This window comes from Lissotriton vulgaris, chromosome 1_1 (genome assembly GCF_964263255.1).
Source record: "Lissotriton vulgaris chromosome 1_1, aLisVul1.2, whole genome shotgun sequence".
NCBI classification, from domain to species: Eukaryota; Metazoa; Chordata; class Amphibia; order Caudata; family Salamandridae; genus Lissotriton; species Lissotriton vulgaris.
In genome coordinates, this window is record NC_141685.1 from 210,086,516 (window position 1) to 210,103,616 (window position 17,101).

The 17,101-nt window shown below is 52.7% G+C and overlaps 1 protein-coding gene across 2 annotated transcripts in view; it reads right to left on the bottom strand.

Moving 5' to 3' along the window:
• The window catches only part of ELOVL1 (ELOVL fatty acid elongase 1), a 136,261-nt gene that overhangs the window by 63,845 nt on the left and 55,315 nt on the right, over nt 1-17,101 (bottom strand). For both annotated transcript variants that reach the window (XM_086952190.1, XM_086952189.1), the window contains exon 2: nt 7,504-7,570. In XM_086952190.1, coding sequence (XP_086808316.1) covers nt 7,504-7,561 — 58 coding nt within the window. In that variant the 5' untranslated portion in view covers nt 7,562-7,570. The remainder of the gene's footprint in view (nt 1-7,503; nt 7,571-17,101) is intronic.

The following is a 17,101-nucleotide window of genomic DNA, read 5'->3' on the forward strand; positions in this document are numbered from 1 at the left end:
CTGGGTGGTGGGTGCATCTGTGGAGCTGTGTGGTGGGTGCATCTGTGGAGCTGTGTGGTAGGTACATCGGTGAAGCTTAGTGGATGCATTGGTGGAGCTGTGTGGTGGGTGCATTGGTGGAGCTTAGTTGGAGCATCGATGGAGCTGGGTGGTGGGTGCATCTGTGGAGCTGTGTGGTGGGTGCATCGGTGGAGCTGTGTGGTGGGTGCATCGGTGGAGCTGTGTGGTGGGTGCATCGGTGGAGCTGTGTGGTGGGTGCATCGGTGGAGCTGTGTGGTGGGTGCATCGGTGAAGCTTAGTGGATGCATTGGTGGAGCTGTGTGGTGGGTGCATTCGTGGAGCTTAGTTGGAGCATCGGTGGAGCTGGGTGGTGGGTGCATCTGTGGAGCTGGGTGGTGGGTGCATCTGTGGAGCTGGGTGGTGGGTGCATCTGTGGAGCTGGGTGCATCGGTGGAGCTGTGTGGTGGGTGCATCGGTGAAGCTTAGTGGATGCATTGGTGGAGCTGTGTGGTGGGTGCATCGGTGGAGCTGTATGGTGGGTGCAACGGTGGAGCTGTATGGTGGGTGCAACGGTGGAGCTGTATGGTGGGTGCAACGGTGGAGCTGTGTGGTGGGTGCATCGGTGGAGCTGTGTGGTGGGTGCATCGGTGGAGCTTAGTGGATGCATTGGTGGAGCTGTGTGGTGGGTGCATTGGTGGAGCTTAGTTGGAGCATCGGTGGAGCTGTGTGGTGGGTGCATCGGCGGAGCTGTGTGGTGGGTGCCTCGGCGGAGATGTGTGGTGGGTGCCTCGGCGGAGATGTGTGGTGGGTGCCTCGGCGGAGATGTGTGGTGGGTGCCTCGGCGGAGATGTGTGGTGGGTGCCTCGGCGGAGATGTGTGGTGGGCGCCTCGGCGGAGATGTGTGGTGGGTGCCTCGGCGGAGCTGTGTGGTGGGTGCATCGGTGGAGCTGTATGGTGGGTGCAACGGTGGAGCTGTATGGTGGGTGCAACGGTGGAGCTGTATGGTGGGTGCATCGGAGCTGTGTCGGTGGAGCTGTGTGTTGGCTGCATCGCTGGAGCTGTGTGATGGGTGCATCGCTGCAGGTGGAGCTGTGTGATGGGTGCATCGCTGCAGGTGGGGCTGTGTGGTGGGTGCATCGCTGCAGGTGGAGCTGTGTGGTGGGTGCATCGGTGGAGCTGTGTGGTGGGTGCATCGGTGGAGCTGTGTGGTGGGTGCATCGGTGGAGCTGTGTGGTGGGTGCATCGGTGGAGCTGTGTCGGTGGAGCTGTGTGGTGGGTGCATCGGTGGAGCTGTGTGGTGGGTGCATCGGTGGAGCTGTGTGGTGGGGGCATCTGTGGAGCTGTGTGGTTGGGGCATGTGTAGTGGGGGCATGTGTGGTGGGTGCATCGGTGGAGGTGTGTGGTGGGTGCATGGGTGGAGGTGTGTGGTGGGTGCATCGGTGGAGCTGTGTGGTGGGTGCATCCGTGGAGCTGTGTGGTGGGTGCATCCGTGGAGCGGTGGAGTTGGGTGGTGGGTGCATCAGTGGAGCTGTGTCGGTGGAGCTGTGTGGTGGGTGCATCAGTGGAGCTGTGTGGTGGGTTCCTTGGATGAGCTTTGTAGGTAATGCTGTGTGGTGGGAGCCTTAACGGAAATTACAACTCTCAAAACAAAAAAAATCTATCCTTTAAGGATGCTGGATAAATTATGACAAGTGCTTGCTACTGTTCCAACAGATACATGCAGAAAAATATGTAGGACTTTATTCTGGAAGGAAAACTAAATCACAGAAAAGAAAAGAGTAAGAACCGTAAATGAGAGAGGTTTGTTTGTTAACATCTGCATTGGGAGAAGGTTTTGTTAAACCCGTCGGTGTTTAATTAATACCGAAGCTACACTATATTTTAAGGAATGACGAATTTTAAAGGTCTGCTTAGAAAATGATAAGTAGCAGGGCAAAATAAATCGCAACAATGTGTGCAGAAAGGAAAGAAAATATATATGAATGTTGTCTGGGCACGGCAACAGCACATGGCAACATAACTGCGCCTTAGCTAGCCACTACACAGTGCACTCAGTACTTAAACCAAAACTCCGAAAAGCCCTCTTAAGAAGCATGGAATTCGTGGTCCTGGATACAGCATGCATTTCATGTTTCTTTTCAAGCAGAGCATAAACAGTTGTTGCAGCAAGGGGCGGTAAGATTAGGAGACGAAACTGAAAATACGGCCGGCAGGCAGTGAATAATTAGGAGGTGACAAATGACCTGGGACGGCTGCCTTTGATGTGGTAATGCGAGGCAGGCAGGCAGGCAGATGGCTGGTGGCATTGTGAACGCGCTTTTTAGGGCTTGCGCAATGACCTAAAAAAAACGTGCACTCAAAGGAATCACCAGTGGAATCGCCAGTGGTGGTTAAACACTGGATAAGCCCCTATAGAGCTTCCAGCTGTGCGCATGCGCACAGCAGGCGAGCCCTAAAAAGGGGCAAAACACGTGTCAGCTGTCTTTACAGTTAAAAAAATAATAATTGTAGAATATAAAAAAGTTTGAATAAGCTACAATTTATTGCCAATAAAACCTTCTGGTTAGGGCGCAGGAGTCTCATCTTATATTTATACCTCGAATTCTGCAAGACCTTATATAACTACCACAGTTGCGAATGAAGAAGTATTTTGGTCCTCAACCAATCTATACAAAATTACATGCTAATTTGTGTTAAGGGACATCAGACCAGGTGTCAACTACCAGTCAATCGCCAGCTACCAGCAGCTCACAGCCTGGTGTTCATTTTTAAATAAGCACAGTCACCATTTCTGTTTAACCCCTTCGCTGCGGCGGGAATTCCGCCGCAGCGCTAAGGGGGCGGGGGGGCCGAGCGGGGCCCGCATGCTCGTGACGGAGCCGCTCCGTCATGGCCTCGCTTGAGCTGTGCTCATGACGGAGCGGTTCCGTCATGGCCCGCCCCGCTCAATGGAACGTCCAGCGCAGGCGCGAAATTCGCACCACACAGGTGCGCCGAGCGGGCCATGACTGAACCGCTCCGTCATGAGCACAGCTCAAGCGAGGCCATGACGGAGCGGCTCCGTCACGAGCATAGAACAGGTTAAAGTTATGGGAAGGCTGTGTTTATTTCAGATTCTTATCTTCAGGCTGCAGATAGCAGGGCCTGATAAGAAGCAGGGCTGGAGTCAGATTTATGACCCAGGGCACAGAGGTAAAGCACTTAAATAAAAGTCCTTGTCAACTCAATACTGGAGACTGAGAAAAAAAGTTTCTGAAAGCTTTTAAATGGGAGAAAATTAAAATAAAGAGTTAAGTTAATGATTAAATTAACTTAATTTAACAATATATGCATGCCACTGGGTGCAAGATGGCTGCTGTTTGTAAATGTGACACTTAGAAATCGGAGAAAATATACGCGATGACGTTTATGGAAACCAGAACATAAATGTAACTCCTCTGTTTAATTTCTCCTATCTAAAGTGTCATATTGACACACTTCAGGCATCTTTCTCTCAGTGGCTGGTAGACACTTGTCATATTTATTTTAAAAAATTAAGCGGGAGAAATTTAAGGGGCAGAAAAAAGTTACATATTATGAACAGTTTTTGCAGAACATTTTTCCGCACTTTAAATAGCTCATTAAAAATATGGTTGTATATTTGTGTTATACGTGTAGCAGTGTCACATACGGCCAAACGGGTGTGCCCTGTGCCACATGTACATACAACACAGACTCTTTCACCCATACACATCCCATTCATAGGCACACCTGTTCATACATCCCAAAGACCACGCTCTCACTGACACACAAGGCAGCCCCGCCAGAGTACCCTTAGTTAAAGTATTTCGTTCAAACCCTAGTCTTTTCTTCAAGACATTAGGCTTCGACAAAAAGAAACTGGGCGTGGGGGTGTCTGGTGACATTGCACCAATGGGCTGGCCTTCATTAACTCTCAATGATTTTTACTGATCAAAAGTAGCTCACTAGAGAATAGAACCCTCCCCAGCGCCTTGAGACCCTCTGGGTGAGTAGTGCGCTATATAAATGCTATGATTGATTGATTGACCCCCTGAATTAGACCAGTAACGCCCGAGGAACCAACAAGGAGGCACCTTCACAAACAATTTAAAACATGCATACTAAACCACGCAATACCAGCCAGGAGGTCCTTGGCATCAGAAGACCCCAACATACCACCAGGTCATAGACACGAGTTTCAAAAGGCAGTGGGGGCCAGTCCCAGCACAAATGAACGCCTCACAACAAAACATGGAATCCAATCAGCTTCCGGGTCCCAGCTGGATTGAAAATGGGTTGAAGAGCTGATTGGTGCGACTAAAAGCCCCCTGGACACCATCCAATGGCTGCAGGTGAACCATCTCTCGACACCTAAAGGTCTTTACACACCATCTACAGGTGACCTTTTACTAGTTCAACCTCCTATTTTAAAGGTCCTCTTTGCATTTTTGTGTGAGGTCTACTTTTTGACATTTGTTTCCCACTCCCACAGTCAAGGCGCAGCTTCAGGGAGCTTTAAAAGAAACACACTGTACAAGATCCCGAGTGGAGCACTCACTCTGCCTCCGTGGCGCACTTTCTTTAATGTATCACAGGGGTGAGCACTTCGAGCCCCTTTATCACGGGTATCAACGTCATGAGACCGTGGAATACCGGCCAGGAGTGAACGGATCACGACTGCAATCTCTGGATAACTTACTGTCCGTTTTATTACATGACAGGTGTGATTAAAGAGCTATAGTGCATGCCCTGCTAGCTGGATTAAAAAGGTACACCATTAAATAGATGGAATACACTTTTTTTACCATTGTTCCGTGTTAGGAGGCACCATGACTCACAAGAGAGGCCCTCCCCTCCCCTCCCTCAGCAATGCTAATAACACATATTACACTCTGCACTTCTTCATATACCGGTTACACTATGGCGTTGTTTCGTGTTTACCGACGTAAGGGGTTAAACTTGTGCCGCAAACACAGGCCTTGTGACTAGTCCCTGTGTGTAAAGTCATCCTGGCAGCCAATCTCTGTAGCAGCAAACAGCGTCTTCCGTTTTCACTGTACCACGGTGACGTGTGCAAGCGGGTCTACTAGTAAAGCTGCTCCAAGTAACAGGTTATTGGCAGTGCTTTAAATGGGCCGGTACTGTCCGGTACGAGAGGGAGAGTACCGGCACTTCTTATAAACAAGCAGGTACTCTGGTACAGAGTTCAATTTTTCAAATTAAAGCACTGATTATTGGGGAATTGTTATTTTCACCTCCATGGCATAAGCCCACTATACACACACACACACACACACACACACACACACACACGTGTGCTGTAATCTAGCAAAGTTTGTAACTCTGCTGAGAATGCAGCAGACCCTTCAAGTGACTGGCGTGACGTCAGTGTGACAAAGCGGTTTCACTACATGTCGTCTTTCATGGCAGTCCGCCTACTTTTAGGGGGGGAGGTAAAGGGGGGGTTGGAGGGGTGCGCATGGGTGCCAAAAGCGGATGGGTGCTAATGCTGCAGAAAATTAAGACTTCCTGAGGAGAATTGTCATTTACTGGCCTGTTCCACCCACAAGTGCTAGAAGTAGGGGTGTGGGGTTGTTGCAGCGCCCCCAAAACAGCCCTGCTGGAGTCCAGAAGCTGAATGAGCAATAGATGCCTTTAAATTGTATTTTCGTCACGTCACATGAGTTGTGCGTTCAAAGAGAAAGGTCAAATGTCGGCCACGTCTTTTGGCAAATTGCTACTTTCTTTCAAAAGGGACGTCGCTGCTTACTATTTTCTCTGACTGCAAATTTAGATTTAGTAAAGTGCAGTCGCTACAATCTTGCTGGGGTAGAGAGGGCGCCTAAAAAGAAAAGATGCAAGACATTTTTTTCCTAACAAAATGTAAATACCTCTAAACAAACTACAAATATTTTCGAACACGTCAGGAGTTAGGAAAGCACAAATGCAGCACTTTAAAAAAAAAATCCCAAAATGTGATGAAAACAAAGATTTTCTAAGATCAAAACAGATCAATACCTTTGGTGAGGCACAAATGAAATATTTGATGATAGCAGATGGCGACATGGTTTGTGTAAGGTACAGTTTTATCTGTGGAACTGTATATCTGTGCAAAGTTCGTGGTCGTTTCAATGGGAAAAGTGTTGTCTGTAAATAAGGGCCCACCACGCCGCGCTTTAATAATATGCTTGGAACAGTGTGCTCTGCATTGAACCAGCGGCACACTACACCCGGACCACTCTCCTGCTGAACACATTTGCGGTGATGCATTTTTCACAAGCTCTAGGACTTCAGTGATGTACGTGATGATCACCCACGCACACAAGGCCCTCCATGACACCGGAGCAGCATACCCGAACAGCCGACTCAAATACCACGCACCCCAAAGGACCCTACGATCAGCCCAGCACTCCTACGCCGTAGTCCCACGCACCAGAAAGACCAGATCAGGCGGCCGCTCCTTCTCCTTCCTCGCGGCCAAGGCATGGAACGCCCTACCACTCCACCTCAAGACAGACATCGCTCCCCATCTTCACAAGAAACCTCAAAACATGGCTCGACGGACCACCTCCTTGATGGACTGGAACCTGCACCCCCCACCCACAAGCACCTGGATACCCATACGGGTGAGTAGTCACGCTTAACGCTTGATTGTTGCAAGCGATTGCGGCACCCACACATTTTTCAAGCACCAGTGTTTTCACCAGACACATGGCCGATGGGCCAAGGAATATAGCGCCTTGCAGCCGTCATCTTGCCTACATGGAGCCCTTCTCATGGCCTGACCAATAATTTGGTGAACATGGCCGCCCTGCAAAAGGTACATGCAGTGAGGCTGTAAGTGCCTGGCACAGGCCACAGCATGGTGCGCCAAGAGGTCCCTCTGAAGCACTAAATGTGCTACACGGACGTCAGAGGGGAGTGAGCACCTGGCTCTGTGAGCACCCCATGGGCAGGAGCTCGAACGCAGAAAACTGCAGGCCCTCCATAAGTGATGTGTACTATCACTGCACAAGACTTCTGAACTTCACCACCCACAGTCCACGAGTGTTGTGCCCTGCCGTGCACACCGTACTATCACTAGACAGGATTCCTACAGTAAACCGTGCATGACACCGTACGTGGGACACCGCGCTATCTTTGTGTGTTACTGCACATCCCCACCCACAGTTCACAAGTGTTGTGCACTACTTTGCCCACTAGTGTAAAACGTGCAAGGCAACGCATCTGCTACCTTGAAGGGCCAAGGCCCACTGCCTGTGTACAGGAGTGACTGCAACACGCACTGACCGCCCTCTGCCAACCCCTATGGGCCCACCACAACTACTGTGTGTCTGCTACCAGCCCCCTCTCCCCGGGCAGACTGAACCCCACCAGCCGCCACCGGCTCACAATTCTTTCCATCCACATGGTACAACTGCACCGGTATCTCTTCAAGTGCCCCCACACTGGTCAAGACACCCACCCACACACCCCCTATCACCCCCAGAGGCCCCCACTCACCTGCTCCTTTCATGAACTCCTCGTAGGCGTGCACCGTCCGTTCCACAAACGCCTCCATCCTGTCAGCCTGGAAGAAGAGAGAGGAAAGGGTTAAAGATGGGGCAGAGAAAGCAACAGGTTTCATCAGTGAGCTCAGCACCTCTCAGTGACCACCCAGAGCACTGCTGAGTGAACAGAACGGACACATCGCCCCACGAGCCCAGCACAACACGAGAACCCCTCAGCCAGCTCAGAGCAGCCTCACGCCTTGTGACCTCAGCAGCAGCAGCGCCTAGCAGCCCCCCTCAGTGAGCTCGGCAGTCACACATCATCTCTCAGTGACCACCCACAGCTGTGAGCACAGAACTGCCGCATGACCCGTCCCCAGCACATCACGAGAACCCCTCAGCCAGCTCAGAGCAGCCTCACGCCTTGTGACCTCAGCAGCAGCAGCACCTAGCAGCCTCCCTCAGTGAGCTCGGCAGTCACACAGCATCTCTCAGTGACCACCCACAGCTGTGAGCACAGAACTGCCGCATGACCCGTCCCTAGCACATCACGAGAACCCCTCAGCCAGCTCAGAGCAGCCTCACGCCTTGTGACCTCAGCAGCAGCAGCGTCTGGCAGCCTCCCTCAGTGAGCTCGGCAGTCACACAGCATCTCTCAGTGACCACCCACAGCTGTGAGCACAGAACTGCCGCATGGCCCGTCCCCAGCACATCACGAGAACCCCTCAACCAGCTCAGAGCAGCCTCACGCCTTGTGACCTCAGCAACTCCACGCCTTGTGATGTGCTGTATTATTCTGCCACCTTTGTATAGTGCTTCCTACCCCCAGGCGAGGCGCTGAAGCGCTTGCCTCAATGGACAGCAAGCAGCGCCGTGAAGGGCGTGGGTGGAAGGGCGTGTGTGTGTTGTGATCAGCCGGGTCAAGTGTGTCCATGTCGTACGTATTGACAACGGACGTGCGGTCCTCGTGCTCCTCAGTGTGAGGGGGGAAAGAAGTGCGAGAGGCGCACTGCTCGCGGGCCTCAGTGAGCTGCGGGTCACTTTGCATTATGCCATCTCATGACTCCCTCTGTGAGCCCAGTACAGCTTCCATCCGTGAATCCAACTCCCCGTGGAGCTCACCAGGGCGTGCATTAAATTAGTGAGCTCACCAGAGCAGGCATTAGTGAGCTCACCAGAGCAGGCATTAGTGAGCTCACCAGGGCAGGCATTAGTGAGCTCACCAGAGCAGGCATTAGTGAGCTCACCAGAGCAAGCATTAGTGAGCTCACCAGAGCAAGCATTAGTGAGCTGAGCGCGCACCAGTGAGCTCACCAGGGCGCGCACCAGTGAGCTCACCAGGGCGCGCACCAGTGAGCTCACCAGGGCGCGCACCAGTGAGCTCACCAGGGCGCGCACCAGTGAGCTCACCAGGGCGCGCACCAGTGAGCTCACCAGGGCGCGCACCAGTGAGCTCACCAGGGCGCGCACCAGTGAGCTCACCAGGGCGCGCACCAGTGAGCTCACCAGAGCGCGCACCAGTGAGCTCACCAGAGCGCGCACCAGAGCGCGCACCAGTGAGCTCACCAGAGCGCGCACCAGAGCGCCCACCAGTGAACTCACCAGAACGCCCACCAGTGAGCTCACCAGAGCGCCCACCAGAGCGCCCACCAGCGAGCTCACCAGCGAGCTCACCAGAGCGCCCACCAGCGAGCTCACCAGCGAGCTCACCAGAGCGCCCACCAGCGAGCTCACCAGAGCGCCCACCAGCGAGCTCACCAGAGCGCCCACCAGCGAGGTCACCAGAGCGCCCACCAGCGAGGTCACCAGAGCGCCCACCAGCGAGGTCACCAGAGCGCCCACCAGCGAGGTCACCAGAGCGTGTGAGCTCGCACCAGCGAGCTCACCAGAGCCCGCACCAGCGAGCTCACCAGAGCGCGCACCAGCGAGCTCACCAGAGCGCGCACCAGCGAGCTCACCAGAGCGCGCACCAGCGAGCTCACCAGAGCGCGCACCAGCGAGCTCACCAGAGCGCGCACCAGCGAGCTCACTAGAGCGCGCATCAGTGAGCTCACCAGAGCACGCAGTGAGCTCAGAGCGTGCATTAGTGAGCTAAGTAACACGTGCCCCAGTTACCGTGGTCAAACTAGAGCCAGACGCGGCCGCAGGTCATCACTCCTCGCTGTGGCACCACAACTGTGCTCTCCATGTTCAGCGCAGCTCTAACGGTGGGCCAAAACCAACGCGGTGAGCCCGAGCTCTCCTCAGTGCGGCGGGCACAGCCCCACAGCTCTCCTCAGTGCGGTGTGCACAGCCCCACAGCTCTCCTCAGTGCGGTGGGCACAGCCCCACAGCTCTCCTCAGTGCGGTGGGCACAGCCCCACAGCTCTCCTCAGTGCGGTGGGCACAGCTCCCAGCAGTGCAGTGAGAACAGCCCCACAGCTCCCAGCAGTGCAGTGAGCACAGCCCCACAGCTCCCTTCAGTGAGGTGAGCACAGCCCCACAGCTCCCTTTAGTGAGGTGAGCACAGTCCCAAAGCTCCCCTCAGTGGGGTGAGCACAGCCCCCACAGCTCCCCTCAGTGGGGTGAGCACAGCCCCCACAGCTCCCCTCAGTGGGGTGAGCACAGCCCCCACAGCTCCCCTCAGTGGGGTGAGCACAGCTCCCCTCAGTGGGGTGAGCACAGCTCCCCTCAGTGGGGTGAGCACAGCTCCCCTCAGTGGGGTGAGCACAGCCCCACAGCTCCCCTCCAGTGAGGTGAGCACAGCCCCACAGCTCCCCTCCAGTGAGGTGAGCACAGCCCCACGGCGCCCTTGTCCTCTCGGGCACACGGCTCCCTCAGCCGGCTCACCACCGCTCCCCAGTGGCCCCCCCCCTGCCTGGAGAGAGCAGAGCCGCGCCCGCCCTTCACCTCTCACCTACTTGGCAGCGCTGCCGCAACACCGCGGGCTGAGGGCGGGGCCCTGGTGGAGACGGAAACCGGAGCAGAAACAAACCAGAGTCCGAGGGGGCGGGGAGGGCGTCCTACAGGGCATGGCACTGGTGACACCCCCAGAAGCAGACCCAGGCTCCTGATACAGGGCACCATGCTCCTGATACAGGGCACGGTACTGGTGACACCCCCAGAAGCGGGCACAATGCTCCTGATACAGGGCACGGCGCTGGTGACATCCCCAGAAGCGGGCACAATGCTCCTGTTACAGGGCACGGCGCTGGTGACACCCCCAGAAGCGGGCACAATGCTCCTGATACAGGGCACGGCGCTGGTGACACCCCCAGAAGCGGGCACAATGCTCCCGATACAGGGCAAGGCGCTGGTGACACCCCCAGAAGCGGGCACCATCCTCCTGATACAGGGCAAGGCGCTGGTGACACCCCCAGAAGCGGGCACCGTGCTCCTGATACAGGGCACGGCACTGGTGACACCCCAAGAAGCGGGCACCATGCTCCTGATACAGGGCACGGCCTGGTGACACCCCCAGAAGCAGGCCCATGCCCCTGATACAGGGCATGGCACTGGTGACACCCCAAGAAGCGGGCACCATGCTCCCGATACAGGGCACGGCACTGGTGACACCCTCAGAAGCGGGCACCATGCTCCTGATACAGGGCACGGTGAATGGATAATGAGCAAAAGGATGGATGGATGACTGAAAGGGTGGATGATGGGCGAGTGAATGGGTGGATAGATGGGCGAGTGAATGGGTGGATAGATGAGTGAAAGGATGGATGAGTGATAGGGTCAATGGATGATTCATGAGTGGATGAGTAGAAGGATGGGTGGATGTATGGAGGGAAGGAAGGATGGCTAAGTTAAAGGGTCAATGGAGAGAGAAAGGAAGGATGGATGGATGACTGAAAAGGTGAATGGGTGGAAAGATGAATAAGTGAAAGGATGGCTGGATGGGTGAAAGGGTAAATGTCTGGATGGATGAGTGGATGGATGGGTGGAAGACTGGATGGATGAGTGTACGGATGGATAGGGTGAAAGAGTGGATGGATGGATGAGTGAAAGTGTGGCTGGAGGGATGTATGGAAGGAAGGATACATGATGAATAGGTTTTCAAATGGATGAATATGTTTGGATGTAGATGGGATTACTTATATACTATAGTGCGACCTCCTCTGATGTGTCTGTAAAACGTACCTTTTGTCCCAAAGTTTTGTCCTGAATTTTGACGTCTGTCCTGAATTTTTGTCCTGAATTTTGACCCTTTGTCCTGAATTTTTACACTCACTGTCCTGAATTTGCACCCATGCCAGTTGGTCACCCTATTGGGATGGCGCCCAGGGCGGCAAGACAAGTGGCCACTCCCTGTTGCCGGTGACTAAAATGAGACAGCAGAAAGGCCCCTGTGTGTTCACAGGTCAGTCATTGGCCTCTGAACTGAAAGCAGACTCCTGAGGCGGAAGCCGGGAGTAAGGCAGACCGTTTATTTTAAAATTGTGTGTCACAGATTACCTGCATTTTAAGCACAGATCACTTGTGTTTTTACCTCACTTAGCTGACAGAATAGTCGTGTACGCAGCGGAGCCAGCGCTGACGACACACGCACTCTCCCCCTCGCGCCCTCCCGCCACGAGCGGAGGCCACGCCCCTTTCAGGCCACGCCCCCCGATCCACAACCCCAGAGCAACATAAATTATGTGCAATCCACGGTCGCGCAGCGGGCGCGACGAAGGGACCAGGGGCCATACCCCCTGCAGGTTCGAACCCATCCATACTTAAACCCATCTGTTATACACGCAGCAAACTATTAGCCCTTAACAAAGCTACCACGGATGTGAGATCTCATCAATGTATTCAAACTGGCCCTGGCCTATCCTATGGACCCATCTCCTGTCTCTCTTGTCGATGGTCAAGTGTGGGCCGATCTCCAACTGACCACCACATAACCTCCACCAATAATCAGCTGGAATTGAAATGCCTATACCTTAATGCCAGATCCCTACCCAAACATGCGCTGGATATCTGGGACATGTTGACATCTAGGACCCCTGACCTGGTTTTATTACTGAAACCTGGCTATCTGACACCAGCGCTCCAGATCTTGCTAATGCCCTTCCCCCTGAATACAAAATAATTACACAAAATAGACAAAGCAAAAAAAAAAAAAAAAAGGTGGAGTCGCTGTAATTTTCAGAGACCACCTAACATGTCTCGCGGAAACGATAACTGCCGACCCCGAACATGAGATACTACCATTTAAAATTCTGCTCGAGGGCCTTATACTAGCCGGTGCAGTTGTCTACAACCCCCCAGGGCAACAAGCCAGCATTGGTGCTAAATTACGAATCAACTGTTACCATTTTGCTTAAAACAGAAAAATTACATGGTCGTCGGTGACTTCAACGTCCATTATGAAAAAACAAATGCCCCCGGATCTTCCCAGCTGAAATATGACATGGAAATTTTACAACTCAAACAGTGGGTTGAGGGCCCCACGCACTCAGCAGGGCATACCCTGGATCTCCTTTTCACCAACATTGAGTTAACTACTATAAAGGAAATCCTCCCCCTGTCTTGGTCGGACCACTCCATGTTATCCTTTTCATTTAAGCTCCCTGGTAAACCCTTGAAGCACAGACTCACCCCCTTCATCACCAACAGAGCCTGGAGACTAATGACTCCAATTTTCAAAACCACTTTCTCGAGACAGACGTCACCTTGCAGGATGACTCTCCCATTTGCAGTAATGTCACTCTTCTAGACACTGGAATTCGCCAAACGCTGGATAAAATAGCCCCTATGCGGGAATCAAGGAAAAAAACAACTGCTAGGGAAAAATGGTACACCCCCCTCCTCAAGAGCCTTAAAAAGGAATGCCAAAAGGTCGAACACCGATGGAGACAAACAAAAGACTCAGAAACCAGAGCAAACTATGTCACCAAACGAAAACAGTATATCTCAGCCATCCGAGACGCAAAAAAAGCATACTTCACCCAGCGAATTTATGAAAGCCACAATTCTGCAAAAGAATTGTTCAAAATAGTAAAGGAACTCCGTAACCCATCCAGCACCTCACAAACTCTCACCCCTTCAACCGAGACCTGTGAGCGCATCAGCACTTTCTTTGCTGAAAAAATTGACAAAATTTACTCTACTTTCGCCCCCTCTAACATCCCTACCTTACCAGATAACCCCGAATAGCATCCTCCAACACCGGACAAATGCAATGTCCAACCAGATGCTGGCAACTCTCCGCGTCTAACCAGTTTTCAACCATTCTCCAATGATGAGGTACTAACGGCATTGAAGACAATTAAATCCGGCTCTCCCGCGGATCCGTGTCCCCATTTTGTGTTTTCCAAAATTGCACCAACGCTCTGCCCTTTTATCACCAAACTTTTTAATCAATCACTCACCACCGCGTCCTTTCCGGAAGCCTGGAAACACGCATCCGTGACCCCCCTCCTGAAGAAAGCCGGGTCCGATATCTCCAATCAGGAGAATTATAGGCCAATCTCCCAGCTCCCTTACCTTTCCAAGGCTTTGGATAAACTGGTTAACACTCAATTGTCCCGATATCTGGAAGACAATTCACTCCTGGACCCCTCCCAGACCGGCTTCAGAGCCAACAATAGCACCGAAGCAACGTTGCTGGCAGTGTCGGACAGTATCAGATGCATCACAGATCAAGGGGGATCTGTGGCTCTGATACTGCTTGACCTGTCAGCGGCGTTTGATACGGTAGCACACGATTGCTTACTAAACACCCTCCTGAGTAAAGGAGTGCAATCCACAGCTTTGAGCTGGATTAAATCATTCCTCAGCAAGCGCACCCAAGCAGTGCACATGGGCCAGTACCACTCAAAACCCTATCCCACCAGCTGTGGGGTCCCACAAGGGGCCTCGCTGAGCCCCACTCTCTTTAATGTCTAAGTTTCATCTCTGGCTGACATTGGAAGAAAGTGGGGCATCGGCATATGCTCCTATGCTGACGATACACAGCTGATGGTAACAATGGGTGAAGAGGCGGAGACAACAAAGAAAAAGCTACATAGCTGTCTCTCCGAAATGGCGGATTGGATGCGCAACCACTGCCTAAAATTAAACGCCGGCAAATCAGGGATACTACTGTTCGGAGGAGCCAAACTCACATGGAACGCCACATTGTGGCCACCATCATTGGGGTCAGCCCCCACCCCAAAACAGCATGCCAGAAATCTGGGTATCATTATGGACGACGCCCTATCCATGAAGGACCACATAAGATCACTTTGGGGCAAAGGCTTCGCAGTACTTAAACTCCTGGCAAAAATCTTTTCCTGGATACCTCTGGACTGCCGACGTACAGTCACTCAGGCCCTACTGGTCAGCCGCCTGGATTATGGCAATGCCCTGTTCGAAGGGATGAACAACTGTTCTCCCGACTACAGGTCCTACAAAACCAGGCAGCTAAACTTGTCTGTAATAAAGGCAAGCGAGACTCAGCATCCGCATGCCTCAGGAAACTCCACTGGCTACCAAAGCGCCAGAGGGCTACTTTCTAAATTCTCTGCCACGCGCACAGAGCTCTTAATAAAACTGGCCCCACTATCCTCCAAGGGAAAATTGAATTCTACACCCCCAACAGGAATTTAAGATCGAACCAACTGGCTCTGGCTAAACCCAAGCGCATTTACAAGGCAAGGACCGGCGGACGCGCCTTCTCATATCTGGCTGCCAAAAGGTGGAATGAGTTACCTGTAGAACTCAGACATACCACAAACTACCCTCAATTGCGGAAAAAACTAAAAACTCACCTTTTCCCTAAAAACTAACTCCCAGCACAGTCCTCAGCAGTCTCTTCTGTTTACAGCGCCGTGATATCCCTTGGGATGAGTGTCGCGCTTTATAAATACCAGAAATAAATAAATAAATAAACCCCTCTCGCACCCCCAACTCACCCGAATCTCACAGTGTAGACCCCCTTCCCTGGTGCCAACCTGGTGAGGAAGGGGGGTAGTTGGCGCGTGAAACATAAGCTAATTAGATGGCAGGGAAGGAATGGGCCTGGTGGGGTGTAGGGAAAATGAGCAGCCCAGCCTGTTTAAAATAAAAAAATAAAAAGTGATTCAAAACCATGGAACCTCAGCGGTATCTGCGTGACTTTAACGCAGACGGCTGTGTGCGCCCCTCCGAAGGCTGGCGCCCTGGGCGGGGGCCCACCTCGCCCAAGATAGAGGCGGCTTTTACCCCATCCCACCCAACACCTCGGTTCAATGTGTCAAGTTTGCTTGGTTACGATACACATTACATTCCAGAGCTGCACGTGTCGCACCAACGTGGTGCCGCGGGGAAGAGAGGATGGGCGAGGTGGAGGCGAGAATCAACAATCCCTGCTGCGGATGACAGCGATGGAAGTAAGGCACAGGCGCAAAGCCCGCGCGCCTGCTGCCTCGTGTGACAAACTTCACTATGTAGGGCTCACAATGAGATCTACCCATGTGTATGCCCGTGCAGTGGAGACCCATAGACTGACCGCCCTCCAGGCTCTGGACTCGTGGAGTGGACAGGGATCACACAATACACTACTAACCTCATCTCCTGGTATTACAAGATCTCGTGTAACAAACCTTCACAATGTAGGGCTCACAATGAGATGCACCTTGTGCACGCGTGTGCAGGGGTGACCCATAGACTGACCTCCCTCCTGGCTCTAGACTCATAGCGTGGAGAGGGATCACTATACACTAACCGCCTTTCCTTGTATTACAAGATCTCGTGTAACAAACCTTCACAATGTAGGGCTCACAATGAGATCCACCTTGTGCACGCGTGTGCAGGGATGACCCATAGACTGACCTCCCTCCTGGCTCTAGACTCATGGCGTGGATAGGGATCACACAATACACTACTAACCTCATCTCCTTGTATTACAAGATCGTGTAACAAACCTTCACAAGATCTCGTGTAACAAACCTTCACAAGATCTCGTGTAACAAACCTTCACAATGTAGGGCTCAAAATGAGATGCACCTTGTGCACGCGTGTGCAGGGGTGACCCATAGACTGACCTCCCTCCTGGCTCTAGACTCATAGCGTGGAGAGGGATCACTATACACTACTAACCTCCTCTCCTTGTATTACAAGATCTCGTGTAACAAACTTTCACAATGTAGGGCTCACAATGAGATCCACCTTGTGCACGCGTGTGCAGGGATGACCCATAGACTGATCTCCCTCCTGGCTCTAGCCTCATGGCGTGGAGAGGGATCACTACACACTACTAACCTCATCTCCTTGTATTACAAGATCTCGTGTAACAAACCTTCACAATGTAGGGCTCACAATGAGATCCACCTTGTGCACGCGTGTGCAGGAATGACCCATAGACTGACCTCCCTCCTGGCTTTAGCCTCATGGCGTGGAGAGGGATCACTACACACTACTAACCTCATCTACTTGTATTACAAGATCTCGTGTAACAAACCTTCACAATGTAGGGCTCACAATGAGATCCACCTTGTGCACGCGTGTGCAGGGGTGACCCATAGACTGACCTCCCTCCTGGCTCTAGCCTCATGGCGTGGAGAGGGATCACTACACACTACTAACCTCATCTCCTTGTATTACAAGATCTCGTGTAAGAAACCTTCGCTACGCATGTAGGCCAAGACGAGGAGAACAACCTTCAGTGGCGACCCACA